This window comes from Acipenser ruthenus, chromosome 8, assembly GCF_902713425.1.
Source record: "Acipenser ruthenus chromosome 8, fAciRut3.2 maternal haplotype, whole genome shotgun sequence".
Taxonomy (NCBI): Eukaryota; Metazoa; Chordata; class Actinopteri; order Acipenseriformes; family Acipenseridae; genus Acipenser; species Acipenser ruthenus.
Genome location: NC_081196.1, coordinates 9,014,594 through 9,039,568, shown reverse-complemented (window position 1 = coordinate 9,039,568; position 24,975 = coordinate 9,014,594). Strand labels below are relative to the sequence as shown.

At 39.8% G+C, this 24,975-nt stretch overlaps 2 protein-coding genes across 3 annotated transcripts; one reads left to right on the top strand and one right to left on the bottom strand.

The window, feature by feature from the left end:
- Nucleotides 1-418: 418 nt before the first annotated feature.
- Nucleotides 419-6,781, top strand: LOC117972764 (uncharacterized). Its single transcript, XM_059028417.1, has 4 exons — nucleotides 419-644; nucleotides 2,686-3,201; nucleotides 4,054-4,194; nucleotides 4,867-6,781. The coding sequence occupies exons 1-3, from the start codon at nucleotides 578-580 to the stop codon at nucleotides 4,182-4,184; spliced, it is 714 nt and encodes a 237-aa protein (XP_058884400.1). The 5' UTR covers nucleotides 419-577; the 3' UTR covers nucleotides 4,185-4,194; nucleotides 4,867-6,781.
- LOC131737711 (V-type proton ATPase catalytic subunit A-like) lies at nucleotides 5,627-24,375 on the bottom strand. 2 transcript variants are annotated; one of them, XM_059028411.1, is made up of 15 exons: nucleotides 24,221-24,375; nucleotides 15,783-15,877; nucleotides 15,108-15,236; nucleotides 14,165-14,379; nucleotides 13,697-13,834; nucleotides 13,252-13,403; nucleotides 12,222-12,384; nucleotides 11,611-11,719; nucleotides 10,304-10,426; nucleotides 9,846-9,960; nucleotides 9,283-9,346; nucleotides 8,343-8,546; nucleotides 8,053-8,147; nucleotides 7,414-7,585; nucleotides 5,627-6,931 (listed from the first exon to the last, which is right to left on the bottom strand). In XM_059028411.1, the coding sequence occupies exons 2-15, from the start codon at nucleotides 15,862-15,864 to the stop codon at nucleotides 6,839-6,841; spliced, it is 1,854 nt and encodes a 617-aa protein (XP_058884394.1). In that variant the 5' UTR covers nucleotides 15,865-15,877; nucleotides 24,221-24,375; the 3' UTR covers nucleotides 5,627-6,838. The 2 variants fall into 2 exon arrangements, with proteins under 2 accessions (XP_058884394.1, XP_058884395.1); XM_059028412.1 differs by lacking the exon at nucleotides 24,221-24,375 and adding an exon at nucleotides 19,145-19,268.
- Nucleotides 24,376-24,975: the final 600 nt, after the last annotated feature.

Below are 24,975 nucleotides of genomic sequence, written 5' to 3'. Positions count from 1 at the left end.
AAGCACAGAGAGTATTTTGGGACTCTGCAGAGCTGTACAATAAAACGTATATTATCCAAATTGATTGGTCCAGGGGGTGTTATGACAATTGAATTGTTCTGATAATTGAATTGTGACAGTAAAAATATTTAACATTACTTTACTAAATGTAGGAAAAAATATAAAACCTACAGCAATGCACTGTTCTGTAAATACCAGAAATTAATGGCTGAGTAGTGCATTTTCTTTGTTAACAGAGCAGCAGAGCACAACACACAAGACAGGTTAACAAGGGGCTGTTCGGATAATAGAGGTGTTTGGATAATAGAGGTATTTGGATAATAGAGGAGTTCGGATAATCAGTTTCACTGTACTGATATATAAAGAATAATACAATAAGAAATAAGAAGGGGATCCGCACTTTGTGAGTTTTTTGAGCCAGTCAATCATTAGTCAAATTGTTTTGCTACAGAAAGCAGGTCTTCTATTATGACACCAACTTAAAAATAAGACTGCTGCAGAAGTCATTGGCCGCATTTAGCTTGGGTTCTTTCTCCTCCCTCTCTGTGCACTGTGCAGCTGAGATTCAGCAATAACCATGAACCTCGTAACTTCCAAAATCTTTGGGTCTCCCTTCCCACAGCTCTTAATCACAGCTTTTATAGGTAAGTCCAGGCACATTTCTGTGTGTTTCTTTATCTGTGCCTACATATATCAGAGCAGATGACAAATGCATCAGTTTTAATTGTAGGTCAGTTATTCCATATTGTTAAAGACATAATGTATGTTGCAGTACTGTGATCTGGAAGCTCAAAGCATCTGTAACTCTGCTGGTGGTTTTTGCATTAAATAAATTTTAACAGAAGTGCCGCTTCAGGTGCAGCACCAATAAGGATACAGTTATGTAATTTTTATGTTGAAAGTTTGGCATGCTCCTGTAGTAGTTGGCCTTGGTTGAATATTTGAAAAGTAAGATACATACACATGTTTAACAAGTTTTGATGCACAGACTTTATATTTTAGGGTGATTTTGCTTCATTGGAAAGTTAATTTCCAGATTTCAAATATCTTTGTCAGAAAACTTTTTTCATCTGTAGACGATTCAATTTGTATCTTGCTTTATCTACTATGAATGATGAAGAACGTTGTCCAGGTTTTAGACTTGCAAAGCACAGTAGTATGTAAAACCATTTGACTTTTAGAGTTCTAATTTTAGCATCAGAGTATTTTGTTTCAGTTTTCCACTAGCCTCTAGATCTATTTATAGATATGGAAGAGCCTCAGCCCTCGCTGCTCACTGGGACGCTCGTAACGCTGGTCTCATTCTCTGAACTCCTGTCATATGTTGTGTGGCACAAGGACATGCAGTCTCTGTTGGGCTTGAATGAGAACCCTTGGGAGCTGGGACATTGGGATAACATTGCAATGATTTGCAGATGGCAACACAATCAAGTTTGAGCAAATTTGGCACAGTGGACCTGGTTCAGTAGTACTGACATGGAATCATTTTGCTGCACTGGATGCCACTGTGTATTGATTGATTTTTTTTTTTTATAGAGTAAAACACTGTCCAGAAAAAGATGAAACTGTTTCTTCCTGATGTTTAATCACTTCCTATGTGGTTACTGCTTGACCTTTGAAATAAAACAGCATAGGAAGTGATTAGAGTAATTCCATTCAAGTAAATATAAATATACATACAGTGTCTGTAGCTGTTGATAAAAGTTAATATTTACCTTTCTGTGACATAATTACCAAGTTTGTAGTGTATGGTACCATGGTAATTGACATCACTCTTATACACTTGACAAAAGGCTGAGATTAGCTCATGACACTAGGTCCCTGAGTGATGACACCAGAAAAACAGTTGCCACTCTCATTCTAGCCATTTATGACTGGACTGACGAGCCTGTTTTTGCAAGGATTAGAGAATGCGGCCTATTTAAACTATTGAACAATCTTTATACACAACACATACATTGAAATGTTTCAAATAAGGCACTACCAGGCGTTTTGTACATGCAGACGTATCTGTTGTTGTTTCTTTTTTTAAAAAGGTACTTCAAATAAGGTTAGAGTTGGGGCAATAACACACTTTACACTGTAACATTAGCTTTAACATGAGGCCCGCTTAATTACTTTATTTACATCCCCGAGACACTGTGGTTACAAGGCCGAGTGTGTACACGACTGCTGTAATTTGAACAGCAGAGACAATGCCAGACATGGATCAGTGGAGTGCTTAAGAGACAGTACTGTGTTATAAAAAACACTGTTACATAATGACAAGATTCCTACAGCAGGTCACTTGATATATATAGAAAGGCCAAGTGGTCATGTATACTAAACACATTGTTATACTGAATATCAACCTTTTGTTCTTCATAATGTTTGGGTCACTGCTGCATATACTTCTTAGTTTATCAAAATTACAGATCATACATTTAAAAAAATATGATAAGGAAGGAAAGCACATGAAGTCAGATTGCAATATACTCCTAAGTAGCAAATTCATTTAAGTTACCGGTACTTTTAATCACCCCAGATAAGTATAGAAAGCAGCGCTGATAGATTGTACTCATGAGATTTTAAAGGCTGATAAAGGATCAACTTTATTGTTAGAACGCCTAGTGTTCATTTCATTGACTCATTTCTGGTAAAAATAGCATCTCTAAAGCCTGTCTTGTCTTTTTTTTTTGCCAACAGCTGTCTTAATCCAAAGCAACCATGTTGCTAACAGTGCCACAGTCGCTATCCAAACACGAGGGGATGGAGCCTCTGAGACTGCTCAGAACACAGCCCTACAACTGCACTTGGTCACCCTAGGACAGCACACAAACACCACTTCAGAGCCTGAATCAAAATTAAAGCCCTCTGTGTCTCAGAGCCCCCCAACAGAGAAAGCGGTGGAGGGGGAGAACTTGGTGTTCTCGTGCCAGTTTACCCAGAGTGGTCACTTTGTTTCCAGCAATTTGTCTGTGACGTGGTACAACAAGAAGAGCGAGGAGACACTGACAGTCCTGGTTGGGAATGAAACAAAGGAGGAGGGCTATTCGGGCAGAGTGTTCTTGAACGGGGATTGGCTTGGCACAGGCGTCGCCTCCATGACCCTTCTCAACGTCACGTCAAGCGATTATGGCATTTACATTTGCTCTGTGACACTACCCGATGGAAGTACTTTAGAAGGAGATGGCACAAAGCTGAGTGTCAGGAAAAGATCGGGTAAGAGTTGGCAATAACCTTTTGTCTAATGTGGTAAGATGTGGCACAAGGAGTAATATAAGAGATCATTTAAGCATTAAGCCAGACAAGTAGGTTGCTAGTCAAGTTTGGAATATCCACTCTTTAAAAAGATCAATCAATAACAAAAGTGACATTTTCGTCATTTTTACAATGCTTTCCAACCCAGGGTCATCTGAAAGTACTGTACAGTTTCATGTAACAGACAAAGATAACAGTCCTGATCAGGACCAATGGATTAATCCAGCCTAGTTTTTAAACAGGCCCAAATACTGTATTATTTTCTAACTTGATGTCATTAGGATGTTAGCCAAAGAGAATGTAAGATTTGAACTGAAAAGCAATATAGAATGAACCTGAAAATAATGTGAACTGGAAATTGGTGCCAGTCATGCTGAATGTCCTACCAGCCACAGCCTTGGAGTACACTAATACCATCTCCATCAACAAGGCCTCCACTCTGACTTGAAACACAAGAATACATTAAAAACATAGGGGTCTTGCATGGACCCACAGTGACTAAGGAACCCTGATGTGAGCGGCAGGGTTAACACTGTTCACAGGCTGGAGAATTAGGGCATTTTCTCTTTCGCATTGTTATATTTCATTCTTATCAGTTTAACCTTTTCCCAGGTATTCATCGGTTTCCATATTGCTGGATTATCTATGTCACACTGTGATAAAAAAAAAAAAACCTGCTGCGTTCAGTAATTTGGCACAAGTATGTCTGAACAGCAGTTTAACTGTCTCGTAAAGCATTTCATCGGCAGTATTTCTATAGCGTGGTGCAGGCAGAAAAATGGGACACGTGATTATGATGATGTGCTCCCCTAGGCTTGTTCGGGATGGAAGAGTCAATCGGGACGATTATTGGAGTGGTGGCTGCAGCTGTGGGGGTCACGGTGGGACTGGTAGCGATCATAGTGCCCCAGTTCAGGAAGAAGCTCATGTGTTTCAAGAAATAGATACCCACAGGTCAGTAAAGCTTGGGCTTGCAGTTCAATGTCAGAAATTAATTATTCCTGGTTTTGTTTTTGTATTCACAAGATGGCAGTATAAAGCTTTAATGTACAGCAGTCTGAAGCTCTTGGCTGGTTCAGACTGCAGTTAAATGAGATATATCTGGTGACAGCAGTGCCTAACATATCACATAAGGTGGCCATCAGAATCTAACTCAGATTTTAAAACGACAGCCACAGGTGGCACACACACACATTCCAGTGTGACTTATGGCAGACTGTCAAAACCTCCCCTTAAAACTGGGGGGACACTGTCTTGTTGATGAGTAAACAAGATTTGTACATTACTGTATGTGGAATATAGACCTGCTGCCTTCATGTTTGTAGCTATAGTACTGAGGGCAGTATCTGGAAGTCAATTAACCAGACCACCACCTGTTCCCATGAAAACATGTATTTATCTGATTTATTCCTGTGTTAGACATGAAATTGGGTTTTGCGTGTTACATAGGTTAATAGCAGGCAGTGTGGTGCTTTTAAAGCAAGCAAAACTAGACGCATGCAGTCACAATGCATCCTTGTTACTTTAATTATCCAGAAAATCAACTAACCAGACTGCGCACACTGCCCTCGTTATTCAGGTTATTTGATGTACTGTCAGTTATTTTGTCCTCTTTTATTTCCACAGCATGAACAGCTTGATGAAGTTTTACTACCACAAAGAAAACGTTTCAGAAGCACTTGTTTCTGTTCATAACACTTTTATTTAATAAAAATAATGTATTTATTATAAGTTTTTCACTTGTCATGCCTAATAGAAACCTCCTACTTCATTAATAGATTAGAAGAATGTGATTTAAAGATTGGAGGAATGAATGTGCAACCTTGTTTTGAGTTTTGTATCTAAATGTACCATTGCAGACTGTTTTAATATCCTGCTGCACATCTTTTTTTTAATTGAGGGTAGTAAACTAAAAACTAATGGGAGGATCTGTTTAGAAGTTGCATTTCAAAGCATTTGAAATCAAAGGATTTTTCACAAGGTGAAGTTATGTTTTCACTGTACACAGAACAAGGATTGTTAGATCTGTTTAATTTCCTAAATGTTGAAATTGTTGTATTAAGCACGTTTAAATATTTAAACTAACAAATCAGGAATGCTTGTACCCAAACACAATAGCCATCATATAAGCCCTTCATCATTTTTTATAGATTACTGCGACATGTATGTATAAGACTATATGTGGACAGCATTCAACTGTATATGGAAAAGACAGTGAAGAAAAATGTAATGTGAAATAAATTGGCTTACAGTGTCCTTTTAGTAAATGCCAAGTCTAACACTAACACAAAGGAGATGGGAGCAGCCAGCTACCAGAAGCTTAATGTGGTTATGCCAAGATGCCCAGGTATAGAAAGACAATAATAAAACAGTGCACAGTCTTGGATCACTTTCTCCACTTTATTCTTTGGGACTCAAACAGCTTTACACATGTACCACTGAAGACATGAAAAACAACAAGTACACTCCTTTGTGCACCAAAACACACAGTAAACACGACGACTAAACAGTGAACAAATAATAATCGGAAACAAAAACATTACAACACCTGAAATACAGAACCATAAAACAGGCTTCCATTACTGGCCTGCAATAAATACAGATGTGTTGCATCCCTTGTGTTTAAACTCTAAAGGTCATATGAGCATTAATAAGTACATCCACGGTTTTAAGAGTTCAGAGCGTCCTGGCGGAATGGTGTGCAGGCAGGGTTACATACTGGGGAGGGAGGGAGGAGCTCACAACTGCAGGATTACAGGTTCAGTTCCCAGTTGGGGCCCTTTTTCAATGACTGTCAAACCAGCTATGAATAGAAAATCAGGAAGGTCTTAACATTGGTCATCACGACAAACGATGGCCCTTTTGTGTACCGAGGCCACAGATATAAGATGCCCTAAATGTACACGGTGCTCCACAGCTGAAATAAGCTTGCAAAGGACTCAATGTGTGTACAGTTTCAAGTGTAATACACCTTTACATGAACTCTGTTAAATACAAACTACCCACATTTACTGCAAAATAAAGCCTTCCTTGTCGAAACGCACAGATCTGTGTTACTTATGAGGGTTTACTTTACTTTACTGTGAATAATTAACATTTTATTTTGCTGGTAGTATTAAATAACCCTTGTATGCAATATACCTTAATGCACAAAATACACAATCGCACAATACGATTTGTAATGAAACTAACATGCCTGATGGTTATCACGTGTCCCCAGTGCCATTTAACAACAGTTCTCTTTAAAATGTAGGAAACAGAGAGATACTAAAAATATTACTGCAGCACTGTTGTAGTGTTTTAATATCTGCTTTTTACACCATCAACACATGCCACGTTTGCTGGCGACAATGTAAAACTGGTTTTGACAAATGTAAACAGGGTATCTAATGCAAACACCATGTTTGGCCAAATAAATAAAACAAAACAAAACCCCCACCATGGAACAAAAAGGAATGTTGAGTTGCTGCAAGACCTATTAAAAAGGAAATATAAAGAAAGAAAAAAAAAAAAAAGCACACAATATGTTTTGTTTTTTTTTGTCCAAATACTGCACTGCACAGGGAAATCTGAAGGTCTGAGATGGTGGTGAGGTGAATTAATCTTCCAGGTTGCGGAAGGAAGTCTGCATGTCTTCAAGGAGCTGGGCATAATCTGCCTTGATCTTCTCTTCCCCTTCCTTCACCGGGTCCTGAAATGTAACAAACATTAAACGAAAAGGCTGACAAGTCAGAGAAAGAAATGATTAATCAGGGACCAAAACTCAGCTGAGGTGTAAATGCAGTTCTGAATAATGAGGAATGCATTGAAACCCACTGTAAAAGCTGTTTGTGCAACTGAGGTGAGACTCTGACACCAGTCAGAGGTCAAACAAGGCTGGGGGATGGAAACCAACTACAACCCAGTAAGGTAGATACAGCTCCAAAAATGGAGGTTGGGGTGTTGGAGGAGAAAGAGCTCCCAAGACATTGAGAAAGGGAAACCCTCTATTTAACTAGATTTTGAATCAAAGGAGATGATCCTAACCCAACCCAAGAACTTGAAGCTTCTGAATTTTTAAGTTATACCGATAATCGGCAACAATAGCACCAAATACAAATAAATGATGATGCAATATGACCAATACAGTTTTTACTGCCCGGAGGGTAGACAGCAAGTTGTGTGGTCGATTACCTTGAACTTCATGGAGCTGAGCTTGTAGAGGATCTCGCCCATGTTCTCGCGGATGATGCCCCAGGTGATCCTGTTGTCGCTCTGAGCGGTCGTCTCCACAGCATGGCGCGCCATTTCATAAAACGCAATCATGTTGGAGAGGATGCCCACCGTCTTGTAGAATGGGCAGAATCTAGAGGAAAAGAAACGACAATCCGTTACCTGGACAGCGGTAGACAGGCCAACAGGCAGATCGTCGCTTTACACGACAAACAGCAAACATTAAAAAGAACAAGTAATTAACTGATACGGAATTATGAGGGTAGGCCCCGAAATCCCCAGCAGAATTAAGTTATTAAAGCATCTGATCAGCAATACTGAGACAAGGGTAAAATGAGTGGAAGAGCCCATGCTTATGAAAGTTTTTTTTTTTCTTTTTCTTTGCTTTTTTGCATTAAGGCACTCCAGGCTTCTTGGGTTGTGGAAAGCACAAGGCACAAAACACACATATGATGATATAGAGGACAGCACACAGCCTAGAGTAGCTTCCTCTCTCATTGTTATAAATAGGTCTAAACTATTATTTGTTGTTGTTTTAAGTTGGGTAAATACATGAACACCAGTAACTTCTAATAAAAGAAAGGGTTACTGTTGTTGCACCTGTCGTATGGAGTGTAGCCGTTCTGCTGGAGGAAGTCATCTTTGATCAGCTTGGCCACTTCCAGAGTGATTTTATCAGTCTCTGCCAGGGAAGCCTACAAAACACATGATTTTTTTTCAACATTTAAAAGGATCTTTGAGAGTGCAGAAAAGAGCTTTAGATATTGCCAACATGTACATAGGATTTGGATTTGTAAACTTGATATGGGCTAGTTTAAGGCTGGAGAAAAAAGTGAATGGAAAAGTCAAGCGAGAGGAACAGGCAATGTAATAAATGCATAAAGTGTGACCTTGCCGACGAGCTGCACGATCTCAGCCAGGTCCTCCTCTTCCTGCAGGATCTCCTTGGCTTTGGTGCGCAGAGGCACAAACTCTGCAAAGTGCTTGTCATAGTACTCATCCAGTGCGCGCGTGTACTTGCTGTAGCTGATCAGCCAGTTCACCGAGGGGAAGTGCTTCCTCTGAGCCAGCTTCTTGTCCAGACCCCAGAACACCTGGCAAAACATTCAGAAGCAGCACCCCTATTGGTTAATTAAGCCAAAACAGCACTTTCAACTGGGTCTAAATTTTGGCTCGCTAGCAAAATTAGTTATTAATCCAAAAAAATCACCACAATTGTCAAGTCTCTGTTGAGAGAGAACCAAGATTCAATAACACAGAGAGTTCACGTCAGGATTGAGGTGTGTTGCTGAGCAACAAACAGGAACTCTTAACACTGCACCCAGTCCCTTCCCTTTCACAGGTTAGTTTGGGACTCATGCCACTGTGTCCTAGAGCTGCACAAATCAATTATTTGGATTCTCCATAGGTGACAGGCATTGGTGTCGATTGGGTTAATTTACCATTCCAAGTTAAACAAGTGAAGAAACAGCTGCTTGGATTTGTGAGGATAATGTAATAATCATGTTCTGTACTGGTTTGCTACAGGCCTTAACTCAGTCACACATTCCATGACAGCTATGAAGGTGTGTTCTGAGTATATGAAAATCTGAAACCGGTTAATCGCTCTGTGGGTAAGAGACACAGAGCGAGCAAACTAGACAGAACCACCACTGTAAGTTTCTCAGTCACAACCAGTCAAAAAGGGAAAACTTTCCACCCAGGATACCTCTACAGGTAGTAGAGGTAGGTTTTTTTTACATATAAAGGTTGTTACTTTTTTAAGCAGTGTTGACAATATCAACTCCATTGCTTCCTTATACTATACTGCAGTTCAATGGATCTGTTTACCTGTACAATACCGAGTGTGGCTGATGTAACTGGATCTGAGAAGTCACCACCAGGGGGAGACACACTGCCAAAAAAATAAAATAAACATGCTTTAACAAAACATCAGTTATTAAAAAAATAAAAAAGATGTATTCTAGTTAACAAGTAATTCTACAAAAACCTGCCATTGCTTACGATTCTTATGAAATAGATCACAGGCAAGCACAGGCTTACCAAGACAGGAATTATGCTGGAGTCTTATGCATTTACTGGTTCACTAGCTGTCCTGGAAAAACTTGACATCCCACAATTTAACCACTACACTGTCCCAAGGAAACAGTTTGTGAAAGTAATATTAAGCAAAATGGGCTGGATATAAAAAGAAAGTGGGATATCAAATTAAGATTTTTTCGGCAGTACTTTTAATTTTTTGTGTTTATTCCAAACCACAACACTGCAACTCGAGCCGAATTCTCAGTGAAGTTTCAGGCCTGAGTTTCTGAATGCCGGCCCAGCAGCAGCCTCCCTTTCCCAGTGGAGCAGTCACTGTTGCCCACCCTGCCCAGGAGTTTTACTGTACTCACGCCCCAACGATGCTGACGCTGCCCTCTCTCTCAGGGTTACCCAAACACTTCACTCTGCCGGCACGCTCGTAGAAAGAGGCCAGGCGGGCACCCAGGTAGGCAGGATAACCACTGTCTAAAAAACAAAAAGCAAAAACAAAGAATTAAAAACAGCAGTTCCTTTAACACTGCAGAGTGCAGAATACTAAACTGAAAATGGCTATAGCAGTGTAGAGAAGATAACTAAACCTCAAAATATTAGGCCAGTAAACTAATCGAATATGCTTATATGTATATCTATACCTATTTGGATATTTTTAGCACAACATAGAACTATTTAATTAGTTAAATGAAAGTTAATTTTGCTTTAAAAGTTATTTTTCTGATGTGCCACCAGTTCCTTAGTCACAACCTTTAAGTTTGGTCACAAACATACATAGTGTATGTAAAATGAAGAGAGAAAGGAAGTGTGGCCTCACCGGCAGGCATCTCAGCGAGACGTCCCGAGATCTCACGAAGAGCCTCAGCCCATCGAGAGGTGGAGTCGGCCATCATGCTGACATTGTAGCCCATGTCACGGAAATACTCAGACAGGGTGATACCTGGAAAGGCAAGGGGACACCTCCATCACACCTGAGCTCTCAAAAGTGTCAACGAACTACAACTTTCTGGTCAGACTGATTAACTGCAACCTTCTGCGTAGGGTTTTCATTGCCATATTTCAAACACAGTTTATCCAGAGTAGTGGAAGGCAGACATTGTTGAGCGCACCAGCTTTTGTACAGAGGAATCGCTGATTAACGGGAACACACATACACATAGATTCTTGCGTGGACAAATGTATGTTTATTACCTGGCAGTGAACCCAAAACAAACTCAGCTTGAAATACAAAGCCACAATAGCCAAAATGACCCAGTGCTTGAAAGTATAAGCCATTCCAGGTTTTATTTAATCATCTTCGCTATACAATCTCACAGTAAAACATGGCATGAAACTTATATGCAATCTGATGTCTTGTTTTTACCACTGATTAAAGTGTTTAAAACAGCACAATCTAAAATGAAACCAGGTGGAAGGTCTACTGAAGATTATAGTGCTGCTTTTATTTATTGTAGAACACATCACCATAGTTGTAGTGAACTGGCAGTGGTCCATTAAAATCAATGTAAAAGAACATTCTGCAGCAAGAGAACAGATGCAAGGCACCACTGTTCTGTTTTGACAGGACATTATTTCCCTAAGCTGCAAAGCCGGTTTGGAAGGAACTGCACGTTCAGGATATTTCAAATAACTTAGCTTCCAAATGAACAATGTAAAGAGTTGCAAATACAGTTTACATAAGCAGACTCTTTCCATTTAGTTTTGCTGACACCTACCTGCCTGGAAGTGTAACTACACACACACAATACCCATACAGCAGGTATTGAATCTGGCTAAATAGTAAAGATGTAGAATGCTGTGTAGCTAGAAAATACTCTGGCGAATCTTTCCCAAGGCCAATTTGACTAATTCAAGTCTATTTCAATGTTAAATGTTCTTCCACAATAAACACCACAGAACAAACTGTATGCACATACAACATGATTGTACAACACTATATGTTCAAATTAAAGATACAGGAAAATGGGTTAAGACCTGGAGCAATGTCTTACAATTATATTTACTTCACCATTATTTTAGAAGTCTGAACATTAATTGTTAACTTATTTCTCTGTCCAGTTTTCAGTATTCAATAAACCTTCTGAGTCTGCACTGAGGCTTACTGATGTAATGTCAAGTGTGTACCTGTGTAGATGGAGGCCTCTCTGGCAGCCACAGGCATGTTGGAGGTGTTGGCAACCAGCGCTGTTCTCTTCATGATGCTCTCCGTCTTCCCATCAACCTCCATGGTCAACTGCAGCAGAGGGAAGAAGGGATTAGTCACCACAGGATCAGACAGAGGAATGGACAGAAGGGGGAGGTGTTGTAAATGACAGAGGGGTTGAAATGGTTTGTCCCACAGAAGTAAGGAGACATGTCAAGCAGTAATCCCAATTTAACCAGAATACCCCAAAAGCAATTAGATGAAAGTAAAAAATTCCTCATACAAAATAGGAGGGCTGGAATACGTCAACCTCTTTGACACGTATTTCATTAAGGTGACGCAAATTACATTTGCAATTCTCATCCAGCATGGTCCACTTCTAATATCTGGAAGAAGTGCTATGTAATGTATTTAAGATGTAATATGTTACATGGTTTGTATTTCACTCAGTATCCACGTGGTGAATCTAGTCATGCAGCCAGCAGGAAGCATTCAGACCCACACACACCTCATCAAATGAAGAAATCTTTACATACAGGAATTCAAATCAAAACGTGTGACTTTGTTGTTGAGAAGCGTGAGAGAGTCTGACCTCAGGGAAATCCCTCAGTACTTCAGACATCTCGTTTCCTCGCTCCCCGCAGCCCACGTAGACGATGACGTCGCTGTTGGAGTACTTGGACAGGGACTGTGAGATGACGGTCTTGCCACAGCCGAAGGCTCCGGGGATGGCCGTGGTGCCGCCCTGCACACACCTGCAGACACACAGGGGGAAATGTCAAAGTCATGCAAGGAAACAAAACAAGGAAAACGCTCTGCATTTTAATAGAAAGAATTAAAGCATGTCGAAAATTGCTTCTCCATAATTCATAAAACACCCACTGCGGAGATGTGCAGGGTCATTGATAGGTTTATGAACATGCATGACAAGCCCTTCCTCTCTACCACAGACACAGATCATTGTCAAAGCCATTTATTATATTGACAGATTCACAATTCAACGCCACAGACTTGCAAACTACGAAAATCAAAGTGTGATTTCCTTGAAGATAAAATACCTTTTTTGAAAATCACAATGAGATCCAGAAGCAGTCTCACACGGGGGTCTACTCAATTGGTTTAAAAGGCAGAGGATCTAAATATCGTTATTGTTAAAACCATAGGACGTTCCTGGCTGTTTACTTATTTGTACCGGCATAAATATAATAAAGAGACTTGCGTGCACTGTTACAAATTAGATTTTTATAAACTTGGTACACAATGACCCTCATATAAATTATTTAAAACAGTTGCAATATTTAGATACACTGCTACTTAGATTAATGACATCTCCCTTAATTCTTAACAAATCTTGTGTGCATCTGTGAAAAACCACTGATTTCCAAACAAGAACAAAATACACAATAGTATGGAGAGAGTGGCACAGAAACAAAAAGCAACAGCTTGTAAATCAAGCATTCTCGCCATTGCACCACACAGCAGAGCTTGGCATCTTACGGATTCCAGTCACACACCCATTACAGTGATGGAGACACACTGATATTCATATGCAGCAAGGCCCCTCATACATTCCCGTCTCCCCCAGTGTAACTCCATCCCTGGCAAAGGGGACTGCTGCTTACGGGAAGAGTGCGTCGAGAACTCTCTGTCCGGTCAGCAGTGGGTGATTGGCGGGCAGCTTCTCTGTGACTGGCCGCACCTGTCTGACCGGCCACACCTGCATCATGGTGAACTTCTCCTTGATCCCCTCAAACTCCAGCTCCAGCACAACATCCTGCAGGGGATTACAGCACAGAGCAGTGATCAATACAACAGTGCAGAGAAGAGCGGATAGGACAATATTAGCGCTGAGCGTGTCAAGACACACTATACTGCTCAAACAACAAGCATGGATCAGCAATCTGGATTGGTTGCCCAATGGTCAAAGCAAAGGACTCACTCGCTATGTTGTTAAACTGGTCCAACTGGATTTCATTACATATCAATGAGTGCCAACAGAAAGTTCTTGTAAACGCGAGGTCACATTTCAAAACAGACCCTGCTACACCGTGTGAAAAGTGGACTCACAGAGATGTCGTAGTTTCCGGCCGGAGCCACGTAGGTCACAGTGCCCCTGTTCCGTGGGGGGAGCATGAGCTTGTGCTTGATGAGGGAGTTCTCAAGCACCAATCCGTAAATATCCCCGCCTGTGACGTGACTCCCAGCCTGGGGAGGGAGACACAAACAAGGAGGTCCAGTCAAATGCCATCAGCCAACACAATCACATCCATCAGGAGCTTTGCTTTACAATCCTTGAATATCAATCACTGGATGGCTATTTTCTATGAGTAAATAGGACGCCTCACAAAAACACTTTAAATTGTTAAAGGTGGTCCATCCAGATACCTAACTGGATCACTGCAGAATATATGTTAGCTACCCAAGTTAAAATGTCAACCCTTTTGGCTTGCGGTTTACAGTGGAAAAGTAGAATGTCCAAATACCAGCTCTAAACCAATAATGCATTTTGAATAAAAAGGGCAATGCTGGCCTCACCCGGAGGCTCTTGGAGGGTGTGAACTCCCACTTGAGGTCTCGGTTCAGAGCCCCGATGTTGACTCCGCGTGGGATGTAGATGCTCTTGGTCAGGTCATTGATGTCCTTCAGGGGGCGCTGGATACCATCAAAAATGGAGCCCATGATGCCAGGCCCCAGCTCAACGGAGAGGGGCTTCCCAGTCCGCAGCACAGGATCTCCCACCGACACACCAGCTGCAAGGGAGCGGCTCAGGAAAACTAGGATTGCAGTCTCCCACACTCACAGAGACACTACTGGGCTGCTGAAGCTCCCAAGCTTACTAGTTTTGGTTTCAACAAAGTCCTTACTTAAACTCATGCTAAAAGTATTAGCCCCCTGCCCCCAATCCAAAAGTGCTTTTTCATCAAGTAAATGTACCCCTGCATGGAACAGGGAAAGACCAGGGTTTAGATCCATTTGACCACAGCGTGTTACTGTTTCTCAACTTAAGGAGAGCAGCAAGAAACTACACTCTGGCATCCCTGACAGCTTAGGTGGAGCAGGAACTATCAAGAGCCCTATATTAATATTAGGTTCCCCATCTACAATAACTCTTAGCATTGGAAATATGGACGCTACAACGATGTCAAGTTGCATATTTATATTTATTCTAAACTGCATTATAGCCATTCTATTCGTGTAACCCAGCTTGTGACAATACAATCCTACCAGAGACATGAAAACAGCTACCATTTTAAAAGGTATTTCACTTAAGGGGCACATTAAGCCTTAATTCACTTCCCTTTGAAACACAGATTTTATTTACCTTTAATTCAGGTTGTTTTTTTTGTAAAGCACCATTCAATCTGTGGCCAAACCGTACCGGTCTATCTAAAAAGGAAATGTCAACTTCTTTGCTGGAGAGGCCCATCACCACATGGACAGTGAGTGAAGCTGGCCTGTAGTGGGACAGTGAGGATACAGGTTTCTTCGTAGACCTGGATGGTTGCCATGTCTCCCTCCAGACGGATGATCTCTCCCACCAGCTCGCAGTGCCCCACACGCACCAGCTCGTACATGGCAGCACCAGCCATGTTAGACGCGGTGACGACTGGAGTGAAAGAACAAAAACATAACAAACACGTTGCTGGTCAAGTAGTCTGCTTGCAAATCTCTTCTACAGTCGAAAACCCATTTACTTTGCTTTGTGCCTGGTATTTTTTGAATGCAGTATGCAACCTCTCACTTCAGGAAAGTCCTAATGAAAAGGGATTCACAGAGACTTGCGGAAGAAGAAACTGAGATATATGTGGCTTGGTTCACCTTCAAGGACAAGAAATACAACTTCAATCATTTACGTTACTCCAGCTAAAAAGGAATGAGTTTAAATATTTAAGAAATTTTATCTTCTTTAATTTCCTTAACTATTTTAAGCATAGTACATTAGAAATGTCATAGGGCCATTAACAGAAGCAGATTTTTCTTCACCCTTTTTCAATGCATAATTTGAGATGATTTGTGTCGTTACAGTCAGGGGAGATTTCCAGCTGTTACACATCAGATAGGAGAGAAGCTCTATAGTAATATCCTTCATATTGTGTGAATTGGTCATAACTTCTGTTTTCTTCATTTTAACATAATAAAACAATGGACTCACCAGGTCCGGAGACTCCATGCACGTATCCAAACATGCTCTCCTGCTCTTCATCGCGGATCTTAGGAAGCTTTGAGAAATCCATCTTGTAGTTTTAACTGTTAAAGGCAAAACGAACAGGAAAACGCCTTGTTAGAAAATGTATTCAACCCTGCGGTGCTCTTCAGTCAAAGGTTTCCAATCACTGGAAACCATTAACAAAACCCTCATACTTTTATCCATCTTGAAGCCAGAACCTTCACTCAAATTCAACGCAGCTAGGAGAACCCCACGATAGTGTCATTCTAGAACTCCAGAGCTATTCAGTCTGCTGAAAGCTGATGCCAGGTTTAACTCACCTTACCTCTGGATACTCCAGTTACAAGAACACTAAATCACAGAACAAAAGCAGCTGATGCGGTAACTAGATGGTTACCACAGATTAACAACTGTTTTTATAGCCAGGAGAATTGCAAGTCTTCCGGCCACTGACTTACAACAAAACAGTAGGTAGTATACTAGAATATGAATATATTACCATGTGCCGTAAGGCCGTATTAAAGAGCTAGACGCTTCAATTCTATTTAGTTTCTATTGCTGTCATTCTGAATGTCACATGACCTCGAGCTAATGTGAACTTTCAACTCTGCCAGTTACTGGACAATACAACCAAGCTAGTAACCAGCAACCGTTGAAAGAGTACATGTCTTAGGAAACTTAACACTTACATAGTGATGTTTGATATACATTGTACAGTGAGAATGTTTTTTTTAAAAACACATCCATTTGTGGGCAGCATTAATAGTACATGCTTACCAAAAAATGAGCTGGCTTACGAAGTTATTAAAGCCCAATGCTTTTCTAAACAAAAAAATGCTATTTAATTAAAAATTTTAGGAAGACTAGAAGAGTCACTTCTTATTTGAATGTTTTTTTTTGTTTGTTTTGTTTCATTGTTCTGAGTGACTCTTTGGTGTCATGCCCTGTGTGTGTTCACCTGGGTAACTAATCTACAGAAAACAAACTAAAACCCTGTCCTCATCACTCCTGCCAGGGCTATCACAATTCAATCTAAACATTCCAAAAACCTAGTAGAACAATACAGCCTTTAACATTCAATGTCTTTTCTCCTTCAGAAAAGGGGCACTCGCTTTGAATCTCGCACAAACCACATCTGTGGCTGTTGCAGCTCTGTGTGCAGTGATGCTGCAAAGTCACCTTTACAGACAGCTAAGCAGTAACATATATACTGATCTTTGAGTTGAGTCACAGACTTTAATGTCTTGTTACTGGGTGGCTTTTTTTGTTTGTTTTAAAGACGCACAGGAATGACAGAATAAGGCTACACTGGCTTCTACTGTATAGCATGGGATAGAAAAAGATGCTCACTTTCATACAACCAACGTGTAGTATGCATCAACCAATCAGGGAACAGGATTCTGCCTTGTAAAGATATTCTTCATATGTAAACAGCAGTAGACATGGAAAAAACGTGCATCAGAGGTCTTTTAATAGAACAGATAAATACTACATGGCGTGGAGAGCTCACGAACATAACCGCGTAAACTGTAGGAACAACAAATTATTGTCTCATTTTACCTTTTTGTCTGGGTTTTGCACTGAGCTAATGGAAGGACTTTAGCAGGAAGGCAAGTGAATATTATAAACTGAAAAGTGACTAAATGATGACAAAAATTCAGTCTCGCTCACAGCCTCTCAGCAATAGTTATTTTTATATGGAATAGAAAACGGTTTACTTGTCCATTTGTTTTTTAATACGTTGAATAGATACAGTAATATAGTAAGATGTAGTATTCTCTATGTACCTTGGTGGCGTGCAACATTGTATTACTGTATATACTGAAGCCTTGTTTAAACTTTACCAAAATGCATTCTTATTAACAGCGCTCCACTACCACTGTACAAGAGATTACAAACCGGTAACGAGCCATCAGCGGTAATGTCCTCTGTGCAAGGGTATTACTGAGATTATAAGCCAATGAAACTACTGAACATGTTCTTTGTGTAAAATATTATTTGCCGTTGCTGCAGTTGATGGTGGGGGTGCAAGCTTCCCGGCCATGCACTGGAGCTATGCATCTTCAGCAGGGGGTATTAAAGGACATGCTGTCGCCTAGGCATGGAAATGTTTGGCCCACCCTTAAAGTCAGAGCGTCAGAAATGGAAAGATTGAAATCCTCACGCTGTTGGTATGTAATGTAAATAATAACATTGCTACAGTTTACTTTTACCATGATGGCATCACAAATTCCTTTATTTAGGCTGTATTCCCCTTTTAGATAAAGGAAAATGTTTTTGGATAAAAAGACGTGACTGTGTTGTAATATTGGTTGTGGTTTAATTAGCACGTGGTCGGTTTATTCTCCCGAGCACATGTTTAAGGATTGCGCCACATTCCTGTCCTCTTAGAAACCGACTGGTAATTCAGACAGTCAGGTGTGAAGAAACCATGGGCCCGTCCTGCTCACCCTGCACACGCCTCACGAGGAGATCAGCAAGAAGCCTTTTTAACTCTCTGCTCAGTTAAACCTCCACAGGACCTACCTGCCTATCTTCTTGCCCAAACAGTGTGAGATGGTAGGTAGCCATATATATTTTGTTCTCCCAGTTGAGATGGGGAGCTCTGTACTTTAAAAGATTTACATGCCCCTCACAGCAAAGCTAATGTGTCAAAGAAGAAAAAATGACTTTTCTCAGCGATACTGGAATGGTCTGACTTGGAAAGTGTTTCACAGCAAACAGCAATCTTTTAATCAAAAAAAATAAATAAAATAATCCTGACACTGAAATTACTCTGGATAATGATAACAGATTTTAAAAAACCTGAAGTGAACCACTTTAAACACAAATGCCCTTTCTTTACCAAGGTTAATGAACTGTATCACTTCATTGTGCTGTCTGAACTTTAATGGACATACCTTCTCTTGTGCTGCAATAGCCAATTGGATATTATGAATTTGACATACTGAATATTACCAAATGCAGAGTGCTTTATGAATCAAAACTACAACTATGGCTCTAATGTAGTGCAAAGTAAGCTAGCTGTTGCCAACTGGGCTGTATCATTTTAGTTTAAATAATTGCCAAGGATGGGTTAATTCCCAATAAATTCTGGTAGGTGCGTGGTTAATAACTTCCAGTGGGGGGCAAAGCTAATGAATATCAACCGTTTGCAGCCATTAAAAACATTTCATAGAGCAGATTTGCCTACAGTAGATTAAATGCATGTCCAAATATACAAGGCTTCCCTGCCTTGTTCTGCTGTTAGTAAACATCCACAATTTAACAGCAACGCCATTTAGAAAGGAAAAACACCATTACATGAATGAAATGAATGAATGAAAATGTCAGCCTCTTCTACTTACTTCTCCCTGGTCCTCCCACCCTCAGCACAGTATCTCAGGTCTGAATTCACACAGTGACCGGGGGAAGAGCAGGGTAAGCAGAGTGAGACACGACTGCAGCAGAAGGGGCACAGAATCCCCAGCACAGCCACACACAGTCAGCTGACACGACGACTAATGTGAGCTTCTCACTCCCACACAATAGCAGAACTGACTCCCCCCTCCCCCCTCCCCCCTCCCAGAAAGTAATGTGTTCTGACATTGCCACAGAGATTTCTTAAATTGCAATATTGACTAGTCTACACTTCCTTATCAGAAAACAGTTACTGGAATAGTTTCTCCATCTAATGTACCATGTGCCAAATGCTGAATAATCTTGAGCAAACCAGCGAGCAATTTAAGAAAAGAATCATTGAAAAGGAATAACTACAGTCCTCCATGAACGTTCATGGTGTATCCCTTATATGGAATTTTATAACTTGAGTTTACTCATATTTAATACACAGGAAACCTCTGTAAAGGGTGCATTTATGTTGAAATACATGTTGATAACTGTTGGGTACGAAGGTACTTTGTTAACAAGAAAAGCACTCCCTGGATAAGTGTTGCTTCCCACCGTCTTTGAATCCCTCAAAACCTCCAAAAACACTCCGATCACGGGCCCCTTCGTGCTTTAACCTGTTACTGCTGACTTATAAAATGTCTGACAAGGTCTAGTCCCCATGAAGGAACTACAGCAGGATTGAGACGCACAATTATCAGCAAGCAGAAAGAATCGGATGCAGAAATGTAATCTGAAACGCAAAGAGCACACTTTGGGAGTTGTTAATAATACACTGATATCATCACAGGCTTGTGCCACCAAACTACATTTTCCTATTAATATTTTCTGTATAATATACTAAAAGCTGATGCTTTAAAGGTATCAGGACTGCCCAGTCCCTGACCACATTCCGGCGCCTCCTTAAGACTCACCTCTTCAAACAGCACCTGTAGAACTCCTCTGTTGTATCCTGGGACACTATCACCCTTCATTTAAATATGCTTTATTTTGCTCTTATCTGCCCCCTATTTTACTGCATTTAATCTTGTACCTCAGAATATTGTAATCTGCCAAGTGTTTAATCTGTAGTATTTTGTACTTAATCATATCCTGATGTAACTATCACTATTTAATCATATCCTGATGTAACTTTCACTATTATCTGCTGTATTATTGAATTGTGGTTTGTCACACTTGAGAATTATTGTATTTCTTGTTCTTATTGTATGACTTATATTGTAACACTTGAATGTATTTGTATTTGCTTGCGATTGTAAGTCACCCTGGATAAGGGCGTCTGCTAAGAAATAAATAATAATAAATAATAATAATAATAATCAATAGTTCTACACTGTATGACACAAGTTAGGGATGGGACATATGGATGAATTAAAAGTTCATCTAAATATACAGTGCCTTGCGAAAGTATTCGGCCCCCTTGAACTTTGCGACCTTTTGCCACATTTCAGGCTTCAAACATAAAGATATGAAACTGTAATTTTTTGTGAAGAATCAACAAGTGGGACACAATCATGAAGTGGAACGAAATTTATTGGATATTTCAAACTTTTTTAACAAATAAAAAACTGAAAAATTGGGCGTGCAAAATTATTCAGCCCCCTTAAGTTAATACTTTGTAGCGCCACCTTTTGCTGCGATTACAGCTGTAAGTCGCTTGGGGTATGTCTCTATCAGTTTTGCACATCGAGAGACTGAAAGTTTTGCCCATTACTCCTTGCAAAACAGCTCGAGCTCAGTGAGGTTGGATGGAGAGCATTTGTGAACAGCAGTTTTCAGTTCTTTCCACAGATTCTCGATTGGATTCAGGTCTGGACTTTGACTTGGCCATTCTAACACCTGGATATGTTTATTTGTGAACCATTCCATTGTAGATTTTGCTTTATGTTTTGGATCATTGTCTTGTTGGAAGACAAATCTCCGTCCCAGTCTCAGGTCTTTTGCAGACTCCATCAGGTTTTCTTCCAGAATGGTCCTGTATTTGGCTCCATCCATCTTCCCATCAATTTTAACCATCTTCCCTGTCCCTGCTGAAGAAAAGCAGGCCCAAACCATGATGCTGCCACCACCATGTTTGACAGTGGGGATGGTGTGTTCAGGGTGATGAGCTGTGTTGCTTTTACGCCAAACATAACGTTTTGCATTGTTGCCAAAAAGTTCGATTTTGGTTTCATCTTACCAGAGCACCTTCTTCCACATGTTTGGTGTGTCTCCCAGGTGGCTTGTGGCAAACTGTAAACGACACTTTTTATGGATATCTTTAAGAAATGGCTTTCTTCTTGCCACTCTTCCATAAAGGCCAGATTTGTGCAGTATACGACTGATTGTTGTCCTATGGACAGAGTCTCCCACCTCAGTTGTAGATCTCTGCAGTTCATCCAGAGTGATCATGGGCCTCTTGGCTGCATCTCTGATCAGTCTTCTCCTTGTATGAGCTGAAAGTTTAGAGGGACGGCCAGGTCTTGGTAGATTTGCAGTGGTCTGATACTCCTTCCATTTCAATATTATCGCTTGCACAGTGCTCCTTGGGATGTTTAAAGCTTGGGAAATCTTTTTGTATCCAAATCCGGCTTTAAACTTCTCCACAACAGTATCTCGGACCTGCCTGGTGTGTTCCTTGTTCTTCATGATGCTCTCTGCGCTTTAAACGGACCTCTGAGACTATCACAGTGCAGGTGCATTTATACGGAGACTTGATTACACACAGGTGGATTCTATTTATCATCATTAGTCATTTAGGTCAACATTGGATCATTCAGAGATCCTCACTGAACTTCTGGAGAGAGTTTGCTGCACTGAAAGTAAAGGGGCTGAATAATTTTGCACGCCCAATTTTTCAGTTTTTTATTTGTTAAAAAAGTTTGAAATATCCAATAAATTTCGTTCCACTTCATGATTGTGTCCCACTTGTTGTTGATTCTTCACAAAAAATTACAGTTTCATATCTTTATGTTTGAAGCCTGAAATGTGGCAAAAGGTCGCAAAGTTCAAGGGGGCCGAATACTTTCGCAAGGCACTGTATATCTGCTCATTCTGTTACTAATATGATTATTGGCTGTCAAAACATAGCATGTAATTACATTATACTGACTTATATGTAATTAGTGTGTATGGTCTAGAAAACGAAGGGAAATCGGAAATATTTCAACATGCATCACTGTGCTTTCAGTCACAGGATCGTCTAACCGTCAGCCGTCACTTAATCACTGTGGATTCATCTGTTTCTAAATCAAGCATGTTTTCAATGATGCCTCAATCAGGATTTTCCAGTATCCAAAATAATGTTTAAAACCATAACAAGCACATTCACACGTAAGCTTAATTCACTATTTAAATATTAAATATAAATAACAAATTAACCTGTAAATATAAATATCTCCATTTAAAATTAAAAAACGAAAAACTTATTTAGCATTAAATATTATTTTGCTTTTAAAATAAACCTTGTGTATAATGTTATATAGTACTATCATATACAAGCCATTATAGCAAATATTGGTCCGCAGAAAAAAAGTATTCAATCCTTCACTTTTAGATTCAACAGTCTGAGGGCCCATTAAGACCAGTATTAATGAGAAGGATGGTACAGTAGGTACAGCCTCCTTTCCTGTTGTGTGTAAGTCATGTTTCTCTAAGGGCAAATTGATTTTTGCAGTGGAATTATTTCAAACATAAACCCTTTGGAAGGTACATTTGGACAATTCATTGGTGGAGTGATGCTAGGCCTGTCCTAAAAAATATAGTAATTGTTTGGGGGTGCAATGGATGATCTTATTGTCTTTCTTTTGAATTGCTTTAATGTAAAATGGATACCCACAAGATCGGATGCTATAATAAATGTACGTTTTAATTTGATAAAATAATAACTACCTATTAATTATACAGCCTTTTTAATGTGCCTGTGAAATGGTTAACGCATATATCCTACGCAAAAAAAGGTTTTAATCAATATTAAATACGACTACTGGCTGTTCCGCAAAACGCATCTCCATTTTCTGATCTGCTGATCAGACCACATGACCTACTGTGCGAACAGATGTTCATTTAACTAGACGATCCCAGATAGACGTGCCAGTGCAAATTCTACGATTTATTAAATGTTGTGTTGCCACGCAGAAATATATTATGTCAAAATTACTGACTGACAACAAAAACAATGTTAAACTATATATGCATATTATGTTGCAATACACATCGGCGTTTCTAAAGGAAGCTTGCGTGACCTTTAAATGCGTTGTTTCCAATTGATGGTTACGCATTAACTTTAATGCTATCTAAAAAAATACTCCACCGTTAAAATGTTGGTTTCATTTATCACAGTTGTATGAACTACAGGATTATTAAATCATATTATTATTATTTGTTTTAAATTGATATCAGAAGCATATATCACTGATGATTAAAATGTTTGTCTATCACCATATCGTACCTGATTTGAAGTGTTAAAGTTGTTTTTTTGGGCAGCAATGAACCTAACGTGTAATACAATTCTCTAACACAAACACTATAGCAGGGGTCAGTTAGTTCAGTTGCTCATCACAAAATGCTGTGCTCATTACAGGCCAAGTTACGGCTGGCTGCATTTGTTAAATAAAAACACTACATCCGAGTATCTAAGTTAGTGTGATAATCAATTCGGTTTCTTGTCCTGGTGTTTTTGTATGTTTACGTCATTGTCTCATCTACCTACCGAGGATTAATGATGTGTGTTTATAAAAATCCAGCAGTCAATTACACTCCCGGCTCAATACAAATACAATGGGGCCATCACATATACTTTCTGTACTATAGATATACACATTACTTCATAAATATAACACATACAAAAATGCATAGATTGTGTTCTAGTTTCCTATCTGAAAATATCAACATCTGGTAACCTGTCATTTCTGCGATCGAAAGAGGATATCATCAGATGACTACAAGTCCAGCAGATGGTTCGTTTTATCAACCATGCATACTACAAATAGACCATTCTTACTTACAATATTTATTCATATATATATATATATATATATAATACACCACCGTCTTACCTGATTAATCAGCTAATGCCTGTTTTCCCCCTTTCCCCTGCTGTCAGTCAGTCCGTGTATCTACTGCTGATGCGGGATCACAGTCAGCTGATTCAGTCACGCCGATGTTTATGGTATATAGATTAAAGAGTTTGGCACAGGCGCCATTGTGGCTCCAACACAGTCGCTAAAGTACACTAAACATTAGACTGTTAGAACCAAGATGGCATACACAGGTATGTAGTTTCACAATTTCCTCTTTTATTTGAAGCTTGATTTCCTGTAGTCCATCTGCCTCGCCGGTGTGTGCATCATGGGATACTGGAGGACAATGGTCAAGGAAGCGGGGGAGGGGCAGTAGTTGCAAAACCAATACCATTTTAATACATTTTTACATTAACTACAGATGTGTGTATATTTGTTGGAAGTTAATGTGGATCGCCCCTTTGCGTGGTGTCTGTTTACGGGTTTGTTTTTTGTGGGCTACTATTATTAAAACAGAAACAACTGTATTTATTTTTTAAATATATTTTTAAAGCAACATAAGCACTGATATAACCATCTATTGTAGCAACAGTATTTTATATTTCGGTGAAAATTGTGAGTCAAGGTGAATCATTTATCGTTGTATATCTGCTTGTTCATCTCGTTGATTAAATCCAATAAACACAATTTAAACAATAAAAAACGGTGTTATGTCGTTTGGTAAAAAAACAAAAATCCACAAGCGGGTGTTTGACACTGGTCACGTGACAACATGAAAACCTTTGGTGATT